The sequence below is a fragment of the Monopterus albus genome, unplaced genomic scaffold (genome assembly GCF_001952655.1).
Source record: "Monopterus albus unplaced genomic scaffold, M_albus_1.0 scaffold101.1, whole genome shotgun sequence".
Taxonomy (NCBI): domain Eukaryota; kingdom Metazoa; phylum Chordata; class Actinopteri; order Synbranchiformes; family Synbranchidae; genus Monopterus; species Monopterus albus.
This window is the reverse complement of record NW_018127981.1, coordinates 363,498-380,338: the sequence shown is the minus strand read 5'-3', so window position 1 is coordinate 380,338 and position 16,841 is coordinate 363,498. Positions and strand designations below refer to the sequence as shown.

General features: G+C 38.3%; 2 protein-coding genes across 10 annotated transcripts in view; both read left to right on the top strand.

Annotated features, from left to right (window-relative positions):
- syngap1b (synaptic Ras GTPase activating protein 1b) overlaps nucleotides 1-6,763 on the top strand; it is a 132,319-nt gene extending 125,556 nt beyond the window's left edge. For 7 of the 9 annotated variants that reach the window (XM_020609696.1, XM_020609690.1, XM_020609693.1 and 4 more), the window contains one exon: nucleotides 1,326-4,309. In XM_020609696.1, coding sequence (XP_020465352.1) covers nucleotides 1,326-1,649 — 324 coding nt within the window. In that variant the 3' untranslated portion in view covers nucleotides 1,650-4,309. Of the gene's footprint in view, nucleotides 1-1,325 lie in introns of all 9 variants that reach the window. The other 2 variants (XM_020609691.1, XM_020609692.1) reach the window with 2 other exon arrangements.
- Nucleotides 6,764-9,976: 3,213 nt separating this feature from the next.
- Nucleotides 9,977-16,841, top strand: part of smg5 (SMG5 nonsense mediated mRNA decay factor) — a 19,245-nt gene continuing 12,380 nt past the window's right edge. The window contains exons 1-6 of the mRNA XM_020609747.1: nucleotides 9,977-10,308; nucleotides 10,703-10,801; nucleotides 12,412-12,535; nucleotides 12,845-13,001; nucleotides 14,589-14,678; nucleotides 15,064-15,153. Coding sequence (XP_020465403.1) covers nucleotides 10,244-10,308; nucleotides 10,703-10,801; nucleotides 12,412-12,535; nucleotides 12,845-13,001; nucleotides 14,589-14,678; nucleotides 15,064-15,153 — 625 coding nt within the window. The 5' untranslated portion in view covers nucleotides 9,977-10,243. The remainder of the gene's footprint in view (nucleotides 10,309-10,702; nucleotides 10,802-12,411; nucleotides 12,536-12,844; nucleotides 13,002-14,588; nucleotides 14,679-15,063; nucleotides 15,154-16,841) is intronic.

Here is a 16,841-nt window from a genome sequence, read left to right as displayed (position 1 = left end):
TGTAATTATGCCTAGACACCACACAGAGAATGTGCCAGCAAGATAAATCAAGTGTGATTATTTCAAGAGGCCTCTACCCAGGCCTGGTGGTAAAACTGTGAATTCAGCTTTCAAAATGCATCTATATTCAAATCATCTTGCAGTAGCTCTTGGATAACATTAAGTACCATTATGAATAGGATCCTCATAGTTGTCAGTTGGCACAATAACCCAATTGTTTTTCCTTCCCACTGCTCCTACACAGTTGTGAGTGAACACCACTGGGAGTGAAGGCTTTCAAACAGACCTTGATATATTCTTATAATAAAACTAGCATTTACATTGCTGGCATTCTCTACCAATGTAGGTAATAAAAAAAAGGCAAAACCAAACTTTGACTTAATCACTAATCAAAACATCCATGCAGCACCACATTGCCATATAACCAATGGGTTTGGGTTGTATGTTTTGGCTGGTGAATTTGTCAGAGGATTGGGTTGTATGCTAGGCTACAGGGTGCGTCTTTATCCTGCTTTTTTAAGTTGATGCTGAGCTATATGTGGTTTGAAGTTTTTTGCATGTTTTTAGTCACAAGCTGATGCTACAGTGTGCTGTTAATAAGTTTTTGGAAGCCATAAATGGAAAGTTCTTCTATAAGCTTTAAGGTATTTTCAGCTACTCAGGCACCCACATTTACATAGAAATTTAGATGTTACTGAACATGATTTATGCTGATTAGTAAAGAATGACTCACTTGACTTCCTGACCTTTCCTGACACCTGTCACACAACAAACGCTACTCATCCCAAGAGGATCAAGACCCTTTGACATCAAGAATTTTAATTCCCCTTCATCCCTTCTTTCCCTGTGTCCCTTGTTCCTCTGCTGCCATTTCTATTGGTGTGTCATGCATCAACTTCCTAACTCATTTGGCTCTCTCTCTCTCTCCTCTCTGTCTCTCTCTCTTTCTGTGTTTCTTCCAATTCCTTATCACTTGTCTCTTAATTTGTCCTATCATTGTTTCTACCATTACTTTTACATGTTCTCATTCTAATCGGTTCTTTCTATTTTTAAATGTTGATGCTTTCCACCTGAATGCAATCACATTTTCCTGCTCGTCCTCTCCTCATCTTTATTTCACCGTTCTTACTACTTCCCACATTCTCACACCTCTTCAACATGTGATTTTTTTCCCCCGTCTACATGTCACGTTACCTGTCTTGATTGGACATCTCCTTTGCAATTCTACACATCCCTCCCATGATTCATTGAATGGTCTCTCTCCTACGACCATCTCTCCCTCCTCCCACTCCTCTTTCCCCTCCCCTCTCTCTCTATCTCGCTAGGAGGACCAGCTTTCCTCCCTGGGTTCTGCAGACCCCGGTGTGAAAACTGAAGGTGGAGGGGGAGGAGGAGCAGTAACCAACGATCAAGGCCTCAGAGTCTCTTCCTTGGGCATTTCCTCTGACAGCTCACCCCACAATGGAATCCTCTCCCAAACTGTAGATCCTCCCTCTCTGCCCACTCCTCATCAACATCCTAGTCAGAATGGAGAGCTCCGTGGCAACCAAACATCCTCCCCCATGACAACCTCACAGGCAACTGGAACCACGGCAGCAGCAACTAAAGGCATAGCAGAAGACGGGGGAGTAGGTCAAACACAACACTGAGCCAAATCAGAGAGAGATGACACAAAGAAAGAAAAACTCTGTCCCCATCTTTTTATATGTGGCAAGACAATGCTTTGAAAAGAAATCACCATAGATATTCTCCAGGCAAGAGAGAGAAGAAAAGATTGCAGGAGATGGGTAGTAATCACACAGCAACTATAAAATGCATAACACACAACACAAAGGGCTCTTCAATGGACACATGTTCTCCTGATGCTCATATGGAGCCTCAGTTTATATCAATCTTGCAGGACAAGATAATGATACCTTATCGTATACTGTCTGAATCAGTCAAACAAAGCATTTGACGTACAAATCAAGCTGATATGTGAACATCTGCTCTGTGCACTCATTGCCTGACCATGACCTCACGAGAAATAAACACAAGAAACAAGCACTATAGAATGTCCCAAAGACTTTGCAGTAGCCATTAGCAAAGAAGTGCTGTGAGATAACTTATAGTAACTCTCGACTCCCATGGATGTAGGTGCATTAAATACGCCTATCCTGAACATGCCAGACTGCAAATGTTATAAGCAGAGATGTGGCGATGTAGTCTGCCTTTCTTAGTGCCTTTGAGTGTTTTTCAACAGGGTTTTCCAATAGGGACAACAGGCGGAGATCCGTGTTAGCATTGCTAGAAAGAGAAGCGATCTGTGGGCTAAAAACGGAGATTCAAAGACACAAGATGAAGCATCGTAGACCTTTGAGTGACAGAAGACCTTTTTGGGAACATTTTTTTCTTTTTTCAGTCTAAGCGACTTCTTGTTTTTGGACTGAGCTTGTGCATTTTTTCTCTTCTCAATCTCAGAACCGATATGTGACAAACTGGTGCTAAACAGAAACAAATGGTGCCATTTTCCAAGTCAGATGTCCATGTCCACCATAGCACTGCCTCTTTCATGACTTACTCACTGTCTTTTCTCTGTCTTCATTTTTCCTTCAGTGTGTTTTGTATGTTTCTCTGTATATGTTCTTTGTGCATCCTGTTGTGTTCTTATGTCTTGCTGGGTTGTTGGGGTTTCCATATTTGTGTTTTAGAAGCACCCTCCTCCAATCTCTGGTTTTATTCACATTTAATAAAAGCAGCTCACCAGCTCAAATTTGATGGATCATTGACTGAATATATTGCAGGGGTTATTTCAAAGTTCTGGAGACCAATCCCCAATTGGCATTTTTTCAGTTTACAGCAAAAGCTACTCGTATAATTTTCAGACTGAACACAGCTACTTTGAATGAAATGGATGAATGGCGTTTATTATTATTTTCCCTTTCAGTTAAAAAGTGTTGGCCTGTTGTATTCACACATAGAAGATGAATGGTGCCATTGTTAATACTTTTTATTGAGACAAATATTTTAATGGGTTTTATCTTAGAATTGTCACCAAAACTAATGTTTTAGGTGCACACAAATACTAATCATAGATTAGTAACTGTCCCCCAGATTTTGGCATGTACCTCATTTTACCATATTTTATTAAAGGAAACATTGCCAGGAGCATTTTTTTAGTTCTCAAACATGTAAAGAGACCATTCAGTCTGCCATTAAGTGCCTGGGATAATAATATTGTGCCTCCTTTGGCCACTAGGAGACCTAGTCATCAATCAAATGCACATTATAAAACTTTTATTATTTGGCTGATACTTAAAATTTTGATCAGTTACATGCTTTTCTGTGTAGATATAAGTTGAAGTTTCATTTCAAAATGGTATGTGAAAAGAGTCGCATCTGTTTATGAAAAACATTTAAGAACAGCTTTAAACCAAATTAACATATTTACAATAAAATTTTAGAAATATGGTTTGATGTATTTTTGGAATGAACTCTTCAATTTCTCATGTGTCCAATGCTGAAGAAGCAAGTCTATGAAATGTTTGTAATGTGTATCCATAATCGTTCATTCTGTGTATGAACTATCTGTTGTAAAGTTTGTCTGGATGTGAATCTGTTTTGTCTCTGTAGCTTCACACACTGGTGTCACTCTGCAGCAACTCAGCTTGCTTAAATGTGCAGGTTGAACCAAGAGGATTTGAAGAGTTTCATGTCAGCTTTGTGTCAGTCATTTTTCTCTTTAGAGAAAAGAGATTACTTTACTTTGTAGTGTCAAAGGTCAAAATGGTACCATATAGGCCAGAGCTACTGGATTAGTTTAGCATAGATTCATAATCATAGTGAATGTTTAACTGTTGAAGCACTAAATTTTAATAATGCTAGCAGTTTTAAGGAAAGATTGTCTTCTATTTCGACAGCTTGTAGGGCTACTTTTGTCATGAGAAACTACTTGTGTGTGATGAATGTTAAAGGCTAGGTCTGAATATAAATGTCTTTTCAGAGATGTGAGATGATTTGTGATTGAGAAATTAACATTGTGAAAATACCTCAGTGACTCAGGTAAACAAGCAGTTGCCACAGAGCTGAACACAAAAACCACAGAAAAAAGATGAGTCCAGCTTTGGAAAGACCATGCAGATACTTGGTCAGTAGCTATACTTCAATAGCACCTGATCAAGCACCCTCCCTCGTTTCTTCTCTTCTCTCTCTGTCTTCCTTTTTTTCTCCCCCTAGCCACTCTCACAGCTTCATGGAGGACAATGTGGAACCTAATTGGCTGATGCACCATCGGCACTCTGCAGGGTGGCATGGCCAAATGTCCAGAGCCCTCTCTCGTGATGCGATTGGCTGACAAAGGGAGAACTTGGGGCACTGGTCCCATTCTCTTTGCTCAAAGGATGGTGCAGAGCCCCAGCGGACCATGTAAGGAAATGCTGGGTTTTTTAACTTTACTTGGGCCCTCTCTCTCTGATTTGATAACAGGATTTTTTTTTACGTGTTTGATGCCTCGTGGCTGGATCTACATTTTACTTTTAAGAGGTAGGCTGGACATGTATTGTCATTTGTTGGCCTGCCTGAGCATGCAAAGAACAGCTATGCAGTCTGATCAATCAGCAGAAGAGAGAAACACAAAGGCCAAGGAAGCGTGATGCTCAAAATGAGAGATAGGGGAGACTGTGGGTAAGATATATTTCAAAGGTGCTTGACTTCTCTTAAAAGTTCAGTCAACGCTGATTCACTTTCAAAGCATTTATTTCTCTCTCTCTCTTTCTCTTTCTCTTTTAGTCTTTTCAAATTACCTTTTGATTCTTCTTCATCTGCTTGCTCTTTATCTATCTAGGATTCTCAAAGCATTATTTAACTACATTCTTACTCAGTTTTAGATGTGATCTCTTTCTCGAGTCAGTTTTAGTTCTTCCGTTGAACTCTTCTTCAAACTTTGATTTTAGGAAACTAAATATGCACAACTTAAAACAAGTGAAACTGCTTCAGAACAAAACTCTTGCTTCAAAGTCAACTTTGAAAAACCAGACAGAATGTTATTATTATTTATATTTATATATGGTACTGCTTATACTTAACAAAAAATCTCATCAGAAATCTTCCAGAGCAAATATTTATTTCTTGTTATAGATAGATGCCTCTATCTAAATGGAAGTTCATAATGATCAATTTTATATGAGCCGAGTTTTCTTACTAAGACAATCTTGTGGAGAGGTCTGTTGCCCTGAAGGACTGTGACGTCAGGGACAAGCTTGTGTTTGGCCTACTCCCCTTACAACAGTTTGCACGTTGCTGTGACCTGTGCCCTCCTTCCTCTTGGTTCTAATCAAAGACAAAATTAAAAACAGAAAGAGTGGACGGATGTTTCTCGCCCCAACAATCGCCATGGAGCTCTCCATTTACAGACAATGTGAAAGCCGTTGGATACGGACATTGTTACAGCTGTTTTGTATTTCACTTCGACTACCTATCTGTAGAGTTGTAACTGAGCGGCAGATGAACTCTTGGTTTCAGTGTGGCCATATTTCTGAAGTCAAATTGCTGTGAAATTCCCTATTTATTTCTATAGATGGACTCCACTGACACCAATCTGAGTGAAATCCTTGCCGTTTCCACTTATGACTGAAACAGGGACAGAGAGAGACATGTTAGAGGTCCTGCTGTAACGGGTGAATGTGTTTATATATGTGTGTGTGTGTACTGGCTAAATCTTTGTGTACATACTGGATAAATGTGTATATATGGTATGTCAATGTGTATATACAGTTTGTTTGTATATGCAGAGTGTACAGTTATTTTTTCCTCTAATGTTTCTCTCTCTTTCTATGAATAGGTCTTCTCAAGTTACCAATACTGAGGCATGGAAAGGTTTTTAAATGTACTGACAGCTATCAGAGGCACCTTCTGTGCAGACTCAATATCCGCAGGGTCTGTCACGTAACAGCTGCATTCTTGAAGCTCTCATACAAGAAGTTACTCACATAATCTTAAGCTTGCACTCATTTTCTGACCAACTAAAAAGCTTTTCTAAGTAGATTTGGGTGACCAAGCAATGTTTGTACATATATAGACTAAGACATTTTTTCCAGAAATCTCCATCTGCATTTCTTTGAGACTTCTCAACCTGTTTTGAGTTCTTGCGTATCTGACTTTCACTTTAGGTTCCTATGATATATGTTTGCAGTGGTTGTCATTCAGAGTTATATATTTATTCTGGCAACCCTTATATATTTCTTGAAATTTTGTTCCCCAAATTCTGCCTCTCATGGAGCCTTCTAACCTTTTGTTAAGATGTGGTTAGATTGGCAAATACTTCCATGAAAGTATACTATTATTAGTTAACATTGCGTGTTTTTGTATGGGTCCTTACTAAATAAGTGTGCCTCCCCCCCTTATACTCTTACTAACCATAGATCCATTTGCTCCGCTGGTCACTCATGTTCATACCCCTTGACAAGCCATAGTCACCATCCCCAAAATTCCTCTATTGTTGTTTTGACAGGACAGACATTTGGGGATTTTGTGTATATTAATGGAAGAGTGGTGTTGAAGAGTGTATTGCAGTTGTATATGGATTTGTTATGAATGTGGATATTCTGATCATAGAATTATTATTGAAATAATGATAATAATTATTGCCACTTTGATTTTGTTGATTAATTCTTTTGATGCAGTTGATGAAGATGCCATTGTTCTTTTTTTTTTTTTTTGGAATACACCGGAATTTATATTTTTTGGGTGGGTGAATCTGGAGATAGAAATACGTAAATAAATTAATAAATAAACAAATAATTAAATTCTTAACTTGACGTGGAACTGTGTGTTCTGTTTCTTAATGGACTAACTAGGACTACACTTCAGATTACATAGTTAGTGTGGTGATTATACTTTTCAAATTGTCAACAAATCTTAAGATTATACAGTACCACAACCCACAATAGCTTATCCATATGTGTCTTAAAAACACATCAATGAGCCACACTGGATGGCACTGTTTGATATTTTCCTTCATTACAATAGCCATTGTAGGTTTTCTTGGGTTAACCCCACATACACTATTCTGCTGCTGTAAATACCTACTAGTGCACCAAATTTTAAAATAGCCCTCACCGATGCACTATTTGCTTGTGTTTGAATAACATTTGGTAAAACCTACAGTGGGCAGCTGTTTTAGGACAGTTCTGGGCCTTTTTTAAAATAAATTATATCATTAGTCGTTTTTAAAGATTTACATTTATTACTGGGCTTGTGCGTGAAAGCCAAAAGGCCAGGGAAATTAGAAAAAGCCAAAAGATGGAAATGATCTTTTGAGTTGATCTTTTGTCTGGAAGTAGTGTTTGGTCATTTCCTTTTAGACTGGGGCCACAGCTAATGATTATTTGTGTCACAAAAGTTTCTGTCACTTATTATTCCGATTAAATGATTGATTGTTTATTCTATAAAATGTCAAAAAATGGAAAAACAAAACTGACAATTTTTCAGTGCCCTACATTATAATCATGTCCACTCAAGAGTCCAAAACCTCCAAATATTTAAGTCATATTAAACGGGGGGGAGCAAAAGTAAAAATTCTCACATCTTAGTAGCACTTACCAGGAAATGTTGCATGATAAATTACTCAAATGACTGATCTATTATCTAAAATTGCTGTCAATTGACTCAATCAATTCACTCAATCATCTAATCAATTAATCAGCTAATTGTTTCAGCACTAGAAGAATATACACAATCTTAACAAGATTATGAACTGTGGAGAAATGCAGACCTTTGTCAAGTCAAAAATTGTATACTTTCCTCGTAACTGAAAATGAATACTTTTCTTCCAGTGTTTATAATATAAAGGAAATTATTTATTTTCACAAGTACATTTTTGCACATTATGGTTGCATCACAGTGTCTGCTCATCTACATCATTTACATTTTGTCTTTACATATTCTTCCCAGCCAATGGGCTGATGGGAACCGGGCACTCAACTGAATATAGCAAGCTTGTAATTATTCTCATCCTCCTACACTTAATTGCCTACAGTTTCATAGTGGGTTGGAAACTTTGGACAGAGCAGAAAAAAATCAGCACAGTGAAAACTCTGCAGGTTAAACTGAATAACATTCAAGTCACAGTAAGAAGAACAAACATGTTTTCATTCACCATGTCATATTATGCAACAACGTAACATAACATAACATAACATAACAGACCAACGAGCATTTTTAGTGTATTTATATAAAAATTCAATTATTTATACTTACTTCCAAACATCACTACACACCTCAATAAAACCACACCTTTCTCCTTAACTGATGCCATCTTGACTTAGAATGCCAGTGATCCCCTACATCTTAATTTGTCTTAACAATATCCTCTTTCTACAGTCAGAAAATACATTAAAATACAAAAAAGGTAAGTAAGCATCTGTCAAAATGCCATTTATCTGCAACTTTTTTTGACATTTCATTTATAGAGACATCATATAATCTATGATGTATATAGACCTCTGCTGGAAACCAGGGGGAATTACAACAGCAGAGTTTATAGAGGCCATGGTCACAGTGCTTTAATGGAACAGTTTTTACACAAACCTCATTTCTTTTTAAAAAACAAAAGGCAAATATTTGTGAAACAGTCTGTACATACCCATACAGTCCTGAGTCACAGATCTAATCTCTCTCCCTCAACTCTGACTTCTGGACAGAAATTTGCAATAACATCTTTTCTATGACCAGCAATGTAAACTTACAACTTATACAATACAAGACCATTTACAGGACCCATATTACACAAAGTAAAATGTTCAAAATGAGTTTCACTGACACAGACATCTGCATACAATGAACTCTAGATTGCACCAACAGTTACTTTCATGCTACTTGGACCTGCCAACCAGTTTATTCCCTCTGGATAGCAGTGACAGAGAGACTCTCCACCATCTTGGGCTGTAGAATCCCTCCTTCTCCATCACTTTGCTTACTCGGTAATAGCATAGAAATCGACCACCTACCAATTAAATACAAAAACCCACTTCTCATTTCTCTAGCTATTGCCAAGAAAACAATCTTTCAAAACTGGAAATAAAAAAAAAAAATCACTCCATATAAACCACTGGACCAACCTTCTGATAGAATACATCACATTAGAGAAAATGGCATCCACTCACAAGAATAGTTTATCAGCTTTTTATGACGCATGGAACCCATTTTTAACACATTTCAACTTGAACCAAATACCTGGGGCTGAGGCCACGCACATTCCCACCAGCCTCTAAAAATGTAACAAGCTGATTTTATTAGTAGCACTGTTATCATCATTATTGTTGGTAATTTGTATTTATTTTTTCTCCTTTCCCATTCTTGTATTTCATAGACTGCATAAGTTGGAAATACCCACATTTCACACACTACAACCTTGTTAAACATTCTATATTCTTTTGTAACGTCATGTATCTGTTGTCTTGTCTCCCATGTTCAGTTCTGTTTTGTTAATGTGTTACTTTCAATAAAAAAGGGGGGAAAAGGTCTAATCAGGCGAAATAAGTCAAAATATACTTGGATGGTCCATATAGATGCATAGGGGCTATAATAGATATAAATGTTATGAAGTGATTCTTGAAGTCATAATATGAGCTGTAATACCGTCATGACCTGATTGTAGCGATAGAAAATTATGCATACTGTAAATAAATGATTGAATTTTCCACATGAAGAAGCAAACCGCCACAAAATGAAGATCTCTCCTTGTCATAGAATACAAACGGTATGAAGTCTGTTTTCTTAGATCTTTTTTTAAATAGGGGACCAACAATTGTTTTCTACAAGATTTTCGGAAATTAGGGATTTGCATAGTATCTGGCAACACCCAAGGTAATCTCGTGATTTTGTTTTTATTCTCGCGATATCCAGGCGGTCACTGCCTGATAGGAATAATGGCCACCTTCGTAGCAATGGCTCCAAAGGGGGGCAAAACCGGAACGCTAACCGAGCGGTTTTTAAGAGCGTAAATTACTGGGCACCCCCTTCTGCCCGGTTTTCAGAACGAATGGGTAGAGGGGGACTTGCCAAAAAACACAAGGAACGAAAGAGTATCGGAGGGAAGGGGGAGAAAGCTAACGCTACGTTGATAGCTAGCGCCAGCTGGCTACCAACACGGTTGTTACTGCCGGGGAGTAAACTCGAGTAGCCGTGACAGTTTGTGTCTAAAAGGTTGAAGGAAACGAAGAGTAACCGCTGGAGCGTCTGATCAAACAACCGGATATTCCCTAATATGAGTGGACCGGGACAGGACAGCGAGACAGAGGCGAAAGTCCTTCTCATCAAGCGGCTTTACAGGTAGGTTGGCGAGGCCGTTGCCAAGCTAACCAAGGTGCTAATGCTAATTAAACGTTATTGTGCTAGCTAACTTAGCGCTAGCCAATCAGTGTTTGCTACTGAAAAACAGCGTCTGTGTTTTTTTTCTCCGATAACCTGTCACGACAGCGCATCACCCGACATCCCTGTAAACTGTCAGTGTAACATGAGTTAAATCCGACCCGGCACGCATCGGGCTAAGGTGTAACTTGTTTGTTATGACTCCGTTTGTTACAGAGAAAAACTGAAAGGTTTTTGGTTGCTAGTATGACAGACCGTCGCATTTGAGCTGGTATTTGTTCAAATATTGCCAGACAATATTATCGGCTAGGATATATTGTCTCTATGCTAATGATATTCATACCCTGATGTTTAGAGCTGTGGTGGAGTCTGTGCACAAGCTGGATGCCATCATTGGCAACAAAGCATCCTACAGAGAGGTCTTCAAGCCGGAAAACATCAGCCTTCGCAACAAGTATGTCCACTTGTCTCAGCAGTATGTGTAAAGAAGCAGGTGTTTGACTTGAACTTCATTGGAAACATGAAGTTTCACATTGTCTGAATTTGTTCAGATATTGAACTGCAGTTCATTTAGCTGTTAAGACACCCGCTCTACATCTTTCAGCATCTTTGTGAGCTTTTTGGTGCTGACCAGACCACATATTCAGTATCCACATTATGTCCAGATCCTGTGCAGATAAACTGACCCCCATCGTGGTATCCAATAACACTGGATATTTGATATCGATAGGACTGTAATAGTTATTTCTATTATTGAGTGATCTTGAGTAATATTTCCTTGATTAATTGTTTTGTCTCTAAAATGCATGAAAATAGTAATGTCTGGCACACTTCCCCAGAGCTCAAATCAGTGTCATCAGATTCTTTGACCAAGAGTCCTAAATATAAAAAAATATTGAAGTTGTTATCGCACAGTAAGTCTAACAAAAACAGCAATTCTTACCAATCAAAAGCTAGAACTGGAGAATGTTTGACATTTTACCTTTACAAATTACTTGAACAGTATAGCCATTATCAAACTAATTAGTGATATTTTTTGGGGGGGTCATTTGATTGACACATTGTTTGGCTTCATGCAGACTGAATATCATATCTCAGATTTGTTGTGAACAATATTATGAAGCTGTACTGTGACTGATTGAAGAAATAACTAACTGTAAATTATCCTTAGTTTCATGCCTAGATATCACTATTGGATTTCATGAGAGTATGTAACCTTTGTCGGGCTGAAAATATTTATTTGTGCTTAGTCATAGAAAACAGGATTGCAGTGTTTATTTGCATACAACTTACAACCCAAATCTGACAGAGTCACATGATGCATATCTAAAAAAAAGCTAGAGAAAGAGGAGATATGATCCCAGTCATTTACATTGTTAGGGAATTTGTCAAACTTTATCCAGACCAATAAGTTCACTAAACAGGTCATCTGTTGGTTCCAGCTTCTATGATTTGCTGCTTTTCTTTGCTATCTACAGTACACAGAATATCTCTGGGCTTGCACTGCTATTTTCTGACAGCGTAAAGACCAGTCAGTTAATGAAGCTGCATTTACATTTATACTGCAGTACATGGACATATGCATCCCTGACCAACCCTGGATAATCAGATTTTGTGGCACACAGTTTGAGTATTATATAATCATCTTTGGCATTGAAGAATGGTGGGACTAAGCAAGAAAGCACAACTTCAAAGAGGAGATAATGAGTAACATTGCATGTACTTGCCTAACTGTATTAACATAATCTTCAGTGGCTGCACATATGGTGTGGGCACTGAGATTTCACAATATTCTGGTGAACAACTGACCATGTGAGACACAGAAGGGAAATTAAAGATATTAGTGATGTTACAAATACGTCTTTTGTCCATTGGCTTATACTACAAAAGCATAAATATGTTGAAGATGGAGTGGCTGTTGTGCTAGCTGAGTGTGTTCCTGTTTAGCTTCGCCTGTTCATGTGAAACTGGGCTGACTCACTGGTCCTTTTGCCAAACCAGTGACCCAACTACCTCCTTAACTAATGCTTGTGTGCATCTGCTTTTCTTTCCTTGTGTTTTCAGGCTGAGGGAGCATTGTGTGAAACTAATGTTTCTCCACCCTGTTGATTATGGCCGTAAAGCTGAGGAGCTGCTCTGGAGGAAGGTTTACTATGAGGTCATCCAGGTTATCAAGACAAACAAGAAGGTACTATAACTGGCCTGTTTGCAATCAAGATTTCATAAGTTGTGTTGTGGCTTTTAAATTTTAATTTAAAAAATAAGTTGAATTATTGTATTAATTGCTGATTGGCAACCTATATTATATCTAAGTGATAATATTGTTTCCTGCATTAACTGTTTCTGAATTGCTCGTCATTTTTATGCATGTTAAGCATATCTATTTCATGCTCCATGACAAAATCCTACTGAAGTGCAGTGTAATATTTATTATTTTAATTCTGATCACACTTCTAGTGTCTTAGTTTCTCTTTTTGTTGTCTTTCCTTCACCGCAGCACATTCACAGCCGCAGCACTCTGGAGTGTGCCTACCGCACACACCTGATTGCCGGCGTGGGTTTCTACCAACACCTGCTGCTCTACATCCAGTCACACTACCAGCTGGAGCTGCAGGACTGTATTGACTGGACCCATGTCACAGACCCGCTGATCGGTCAGATGCACAAAACACAAATTCATATTCAGTTACAGATAAAGAGCTTTCAGACACTCAAGCAGTGCTATTGTTTTGTGATAAAGTGTATCTTTTATGCTTAAGTGTTTGGCCATGTGTTTTAAAAAGTTTCTTTAATCACATAAAAAGCACTGATTTGATAAATCACATGGAAAGTGCAGGTATAAATCATAAAACGAATGAAGGCTGAATCCCATTTAGCAAGTTGTTGCTTGCTTTACTGTCATGGCTTACCAGAACACTGCTGTGGTTTAGAATGCAACCATTGTTAAAACCTGGCCTTTTCCTACTGTCAAGTCAATATGTTGTGATAAAGGCCTATTACAACAGAGTTTGTTTTCTGTTTTGAATACATGTTATTCTAGTTAGACATGAACCTAAATCCACAGACCCATGGTTTTTTCTTTCATAAGTTTTGTACTATTGAGATTTTCTTCTTTGTGCTACAAATCCCACGCAGAGTGGTGTTATGTTTTGAAACTTTGATTTAATATTTAAACTCCCCAAAGTCTCTAAAGCGTCCACTGGATTAAAGTTTGAACACATTTACAGATGGCATTAAAATGCACTTTGTATGTAGATTCATTCTCTGGACAACAGACTGTGTGAGTACGTCTTCGTATTTACACCATGTGTTTATGTGTGCATTGTCTGGCAGCACGGTGGCGCACAGCAAGAAGGCTCCGGGTTTGGGCCCCACCCGGGACCTTTTTGTGTGGAGTCTGCATGTTCTCCCTGTGCTTGCGTGGGTTCTCTCCGGGTACTCCGGCTTCCTCCCGCAGTCCAAAGACATGCAGCTTAGGTTGATTGGTGTCTCTAAATTGCCCATAGGAGTGCATGTGTGGTTGTTCGTCTATGTGTTAGCCCTGCGATGGATTGGCGACCTGTCCAGGGTGTACCCTGCCTTCGCCCAATTGCCGGCCGGGATTGCCCCCCCCGGACCCCGTTCAGGGATTAAGCGGTAGAAGATGAATGAATGAATGTCTGAATTCAGTATCGGATGCCAGTGTACCCCTGTATCCGAACAGATAAACAAGTGGAGAAGTGCCAAGTCAGTCAGCAAAGACAACTAGGCATGTATAGGGTCAGTTGTAGGTGGTGGTACTATTCATTCTGTACTTGACCTTTATCACAAAGGAGGTTGCCACCTACTCTGTGGTCTGATACCTTCTTATTTTTGCAAACATTCAGATTTAACTTGCACAAACATGAAATTATATTGGAGCCACAATGCCACTGGAAATCTGGACTGTTAGAAATGCCAAGGGGAAATTATATTCTGTAATCCAGTTTTCCAGCATGAAGTTAAAGTATAGTTAAAGTGTAGTTTCTTCTTGACTGCCTAAAACAGAAGTACTCTTTGCCATTAAAGCCTTATGGACAGAGAAACAGCACTTCAGGTATTATCTGGGTGCTGTCTCTAACATTTGGAATGCTCATACTGTTGCTTTGATGGAGTTTAAGATGCTTCTTTCATTACATAACTTCAAGCCATTTTGTAAAAGTGCATCAACTAAATGCTTGAAATTGTTGGGGAAAAAGGCATTGTGTAATTGTTACCCACAGGCCGAAAGAAACCAGTGTCAGCCACCCCCAAGGAGATGGAGTGGGCACAGATGGCTTGTCATCGCTGTCTGGTCTACCTTGGAGATCTAGGTAATAACATGATAATAGAACATGCAGTTAATTCATTTCACTACACCACTTGTAGAGGTGTGAGACAGCATGTGTGTGTCATTCGGCGTGGGAAACTTTGGCTTAGTTTATAGAACATAGTTGGCAGGAGGCTGTTTGGTTCGAGTTATGTGATACACTTATTTTGTTTATACATTTTTTTTTTTATTGAACATTGCACAAGTATATTAAAATTGTCTGCTACTGTATCTACGTTTGGTTGTGAAATCAATTCGGAACAAAATGAGATCTACTCTCTATCATTGTCGGCCTTTTCTGTTACAATTCTGTGGTCATGTAGCCCTCTAAACCTAAAGGAAATTGTTCCTGCTACTATTTTTTTATGTTCTTGTTATTCTCTTTGCAGCCCGTTACCAGAATGAACTTGCTGGAGTGGAGGCTGAGCAGCTGGCAGAGAGGTTTTACCATCAGGCCCTGTCTGTCATGCCACATGTGGGTGAGTGACTACAGTGCACAGCTTAACAGTTCCCATAGACAGGGAGAGCCTAGTAAAAAGTTTCATCTTTTCTGGGCTGGGAGAGTTGCAGAAATACTTTGTTTGGGAAAGTTGTGGAAATGTTTGTTTATTTTTTATTTTTTAGCCAGAAAAAAAAGTCTAATCCAGTTATTCAACAGGCAAAGAAGTCTACAGAGCACTGACAAATATTGATTCTGTTTATAATATTTCTGTGGAAGAATGTGATAATTTGATTGCAAATTTATTATGAGTTCAAACACTACTTAAGAAAATATATCATTTTAGGAAATACTCTTGTACACTTTCTTGCAAAAAGGTTTGGAGGAGAAGATTAATACTTTGCTCAGCTTAGCATAAAGCATAAAACGGTAAGTGAGAAACAGTCTACCTAGCTGTCCAGAGGTAACACTGTACACTTGCCAGCACTTTTACTACTAAACACATTTCCCAAAAATGTTAAATTGCAGTTTTCCTTGATGTATGCCCAGTTAATTTAAAGCTCTGTAGTTCTACTGAGCTAACTAGATGCTTGTTCAGGTGCATTGACTGTAACTGTATTTGTAAGTTTAATGATGTTAATTTAAAAAAAACAACAACTTTGTGCTGTTAGAGCGTAGATCATCAAAATATCAGATATCTTTCGGATTTTTCTTGTGAAGTTGTAAATGTCTGTTATAATCAAATCAAATTGTATTTATATAGTACATTTTAAAACAACACTTAATTGTACCAAAGCCTTTCACAAGCGTCTAATAAAAGGATAGAACCACAAAACTTAAAGCACCAGAAATACTTTATCTTAACAAAATACAGACAAATTAACATATTAAAGTATATGAAGAAACTACCTGGTTTCTAGTAAATGTGTCCCTCTGATTATTTTTAAATAAGCCCATGTAAATAAGTGGGTTTTAAGCAGTGTTTTAAAAGATCCCATGTCTGATGCTGAACTAATATTTAAGGCTAAGCTATTCCAGAGCTTCGGTGCTGCCACTGCAAAAGCTCCGTTGCATCAGCGTCTAGATTTATGCCTGGGGACCTCCAGGAGCAGTTGGTTTGAAGATCTTAATGACCTTAGTGGGTTATGATAATTTAAAAGGTCAGAGAAGTAGGGCGGTGCCAGACCATTCAGAGCTTTAAGCTCAAACAACAGTATTTTATAATCAATCCTGTAATGGACTGGGGGCCAACGTAAGGAAGAAAGGATTGGGGTGATATGATCCCTTTTATGTGCCTGTTAAAAGCTGCTGCATTCTAAACCAACTAAAGATGTAATGCAGAGGCTTGATTAATAGCAGTATAGAGGGCATTACAATAATCTTGTCTTGAACTAATAAAAGCACAGATTGCTTTTTCAGAGTCTCTAAAAGAAAGGACAGTTTTTACTATAGATAAGTCTCAATTGAAAGAACTTTTTTTAACCACTGAGCTGATCCATCATTATGTCAGTGCAAATAAATGACAAATATTTCATGCCAAAGTTTGATGTAAGCATCTCCTGTTGCCTTTAAATCTTCTAGAATGTTATGCCCACTCCCCTTCCTAATATTTTCTGTCTTTACACAGTGAGCAGTGAACATTAGCTAGTGACTCTCAGTTAACATCATATAACTCAAAAAATAAATGTTCACTTGTTTACCCATTGCTTCACCCTGTCTACAGGAATG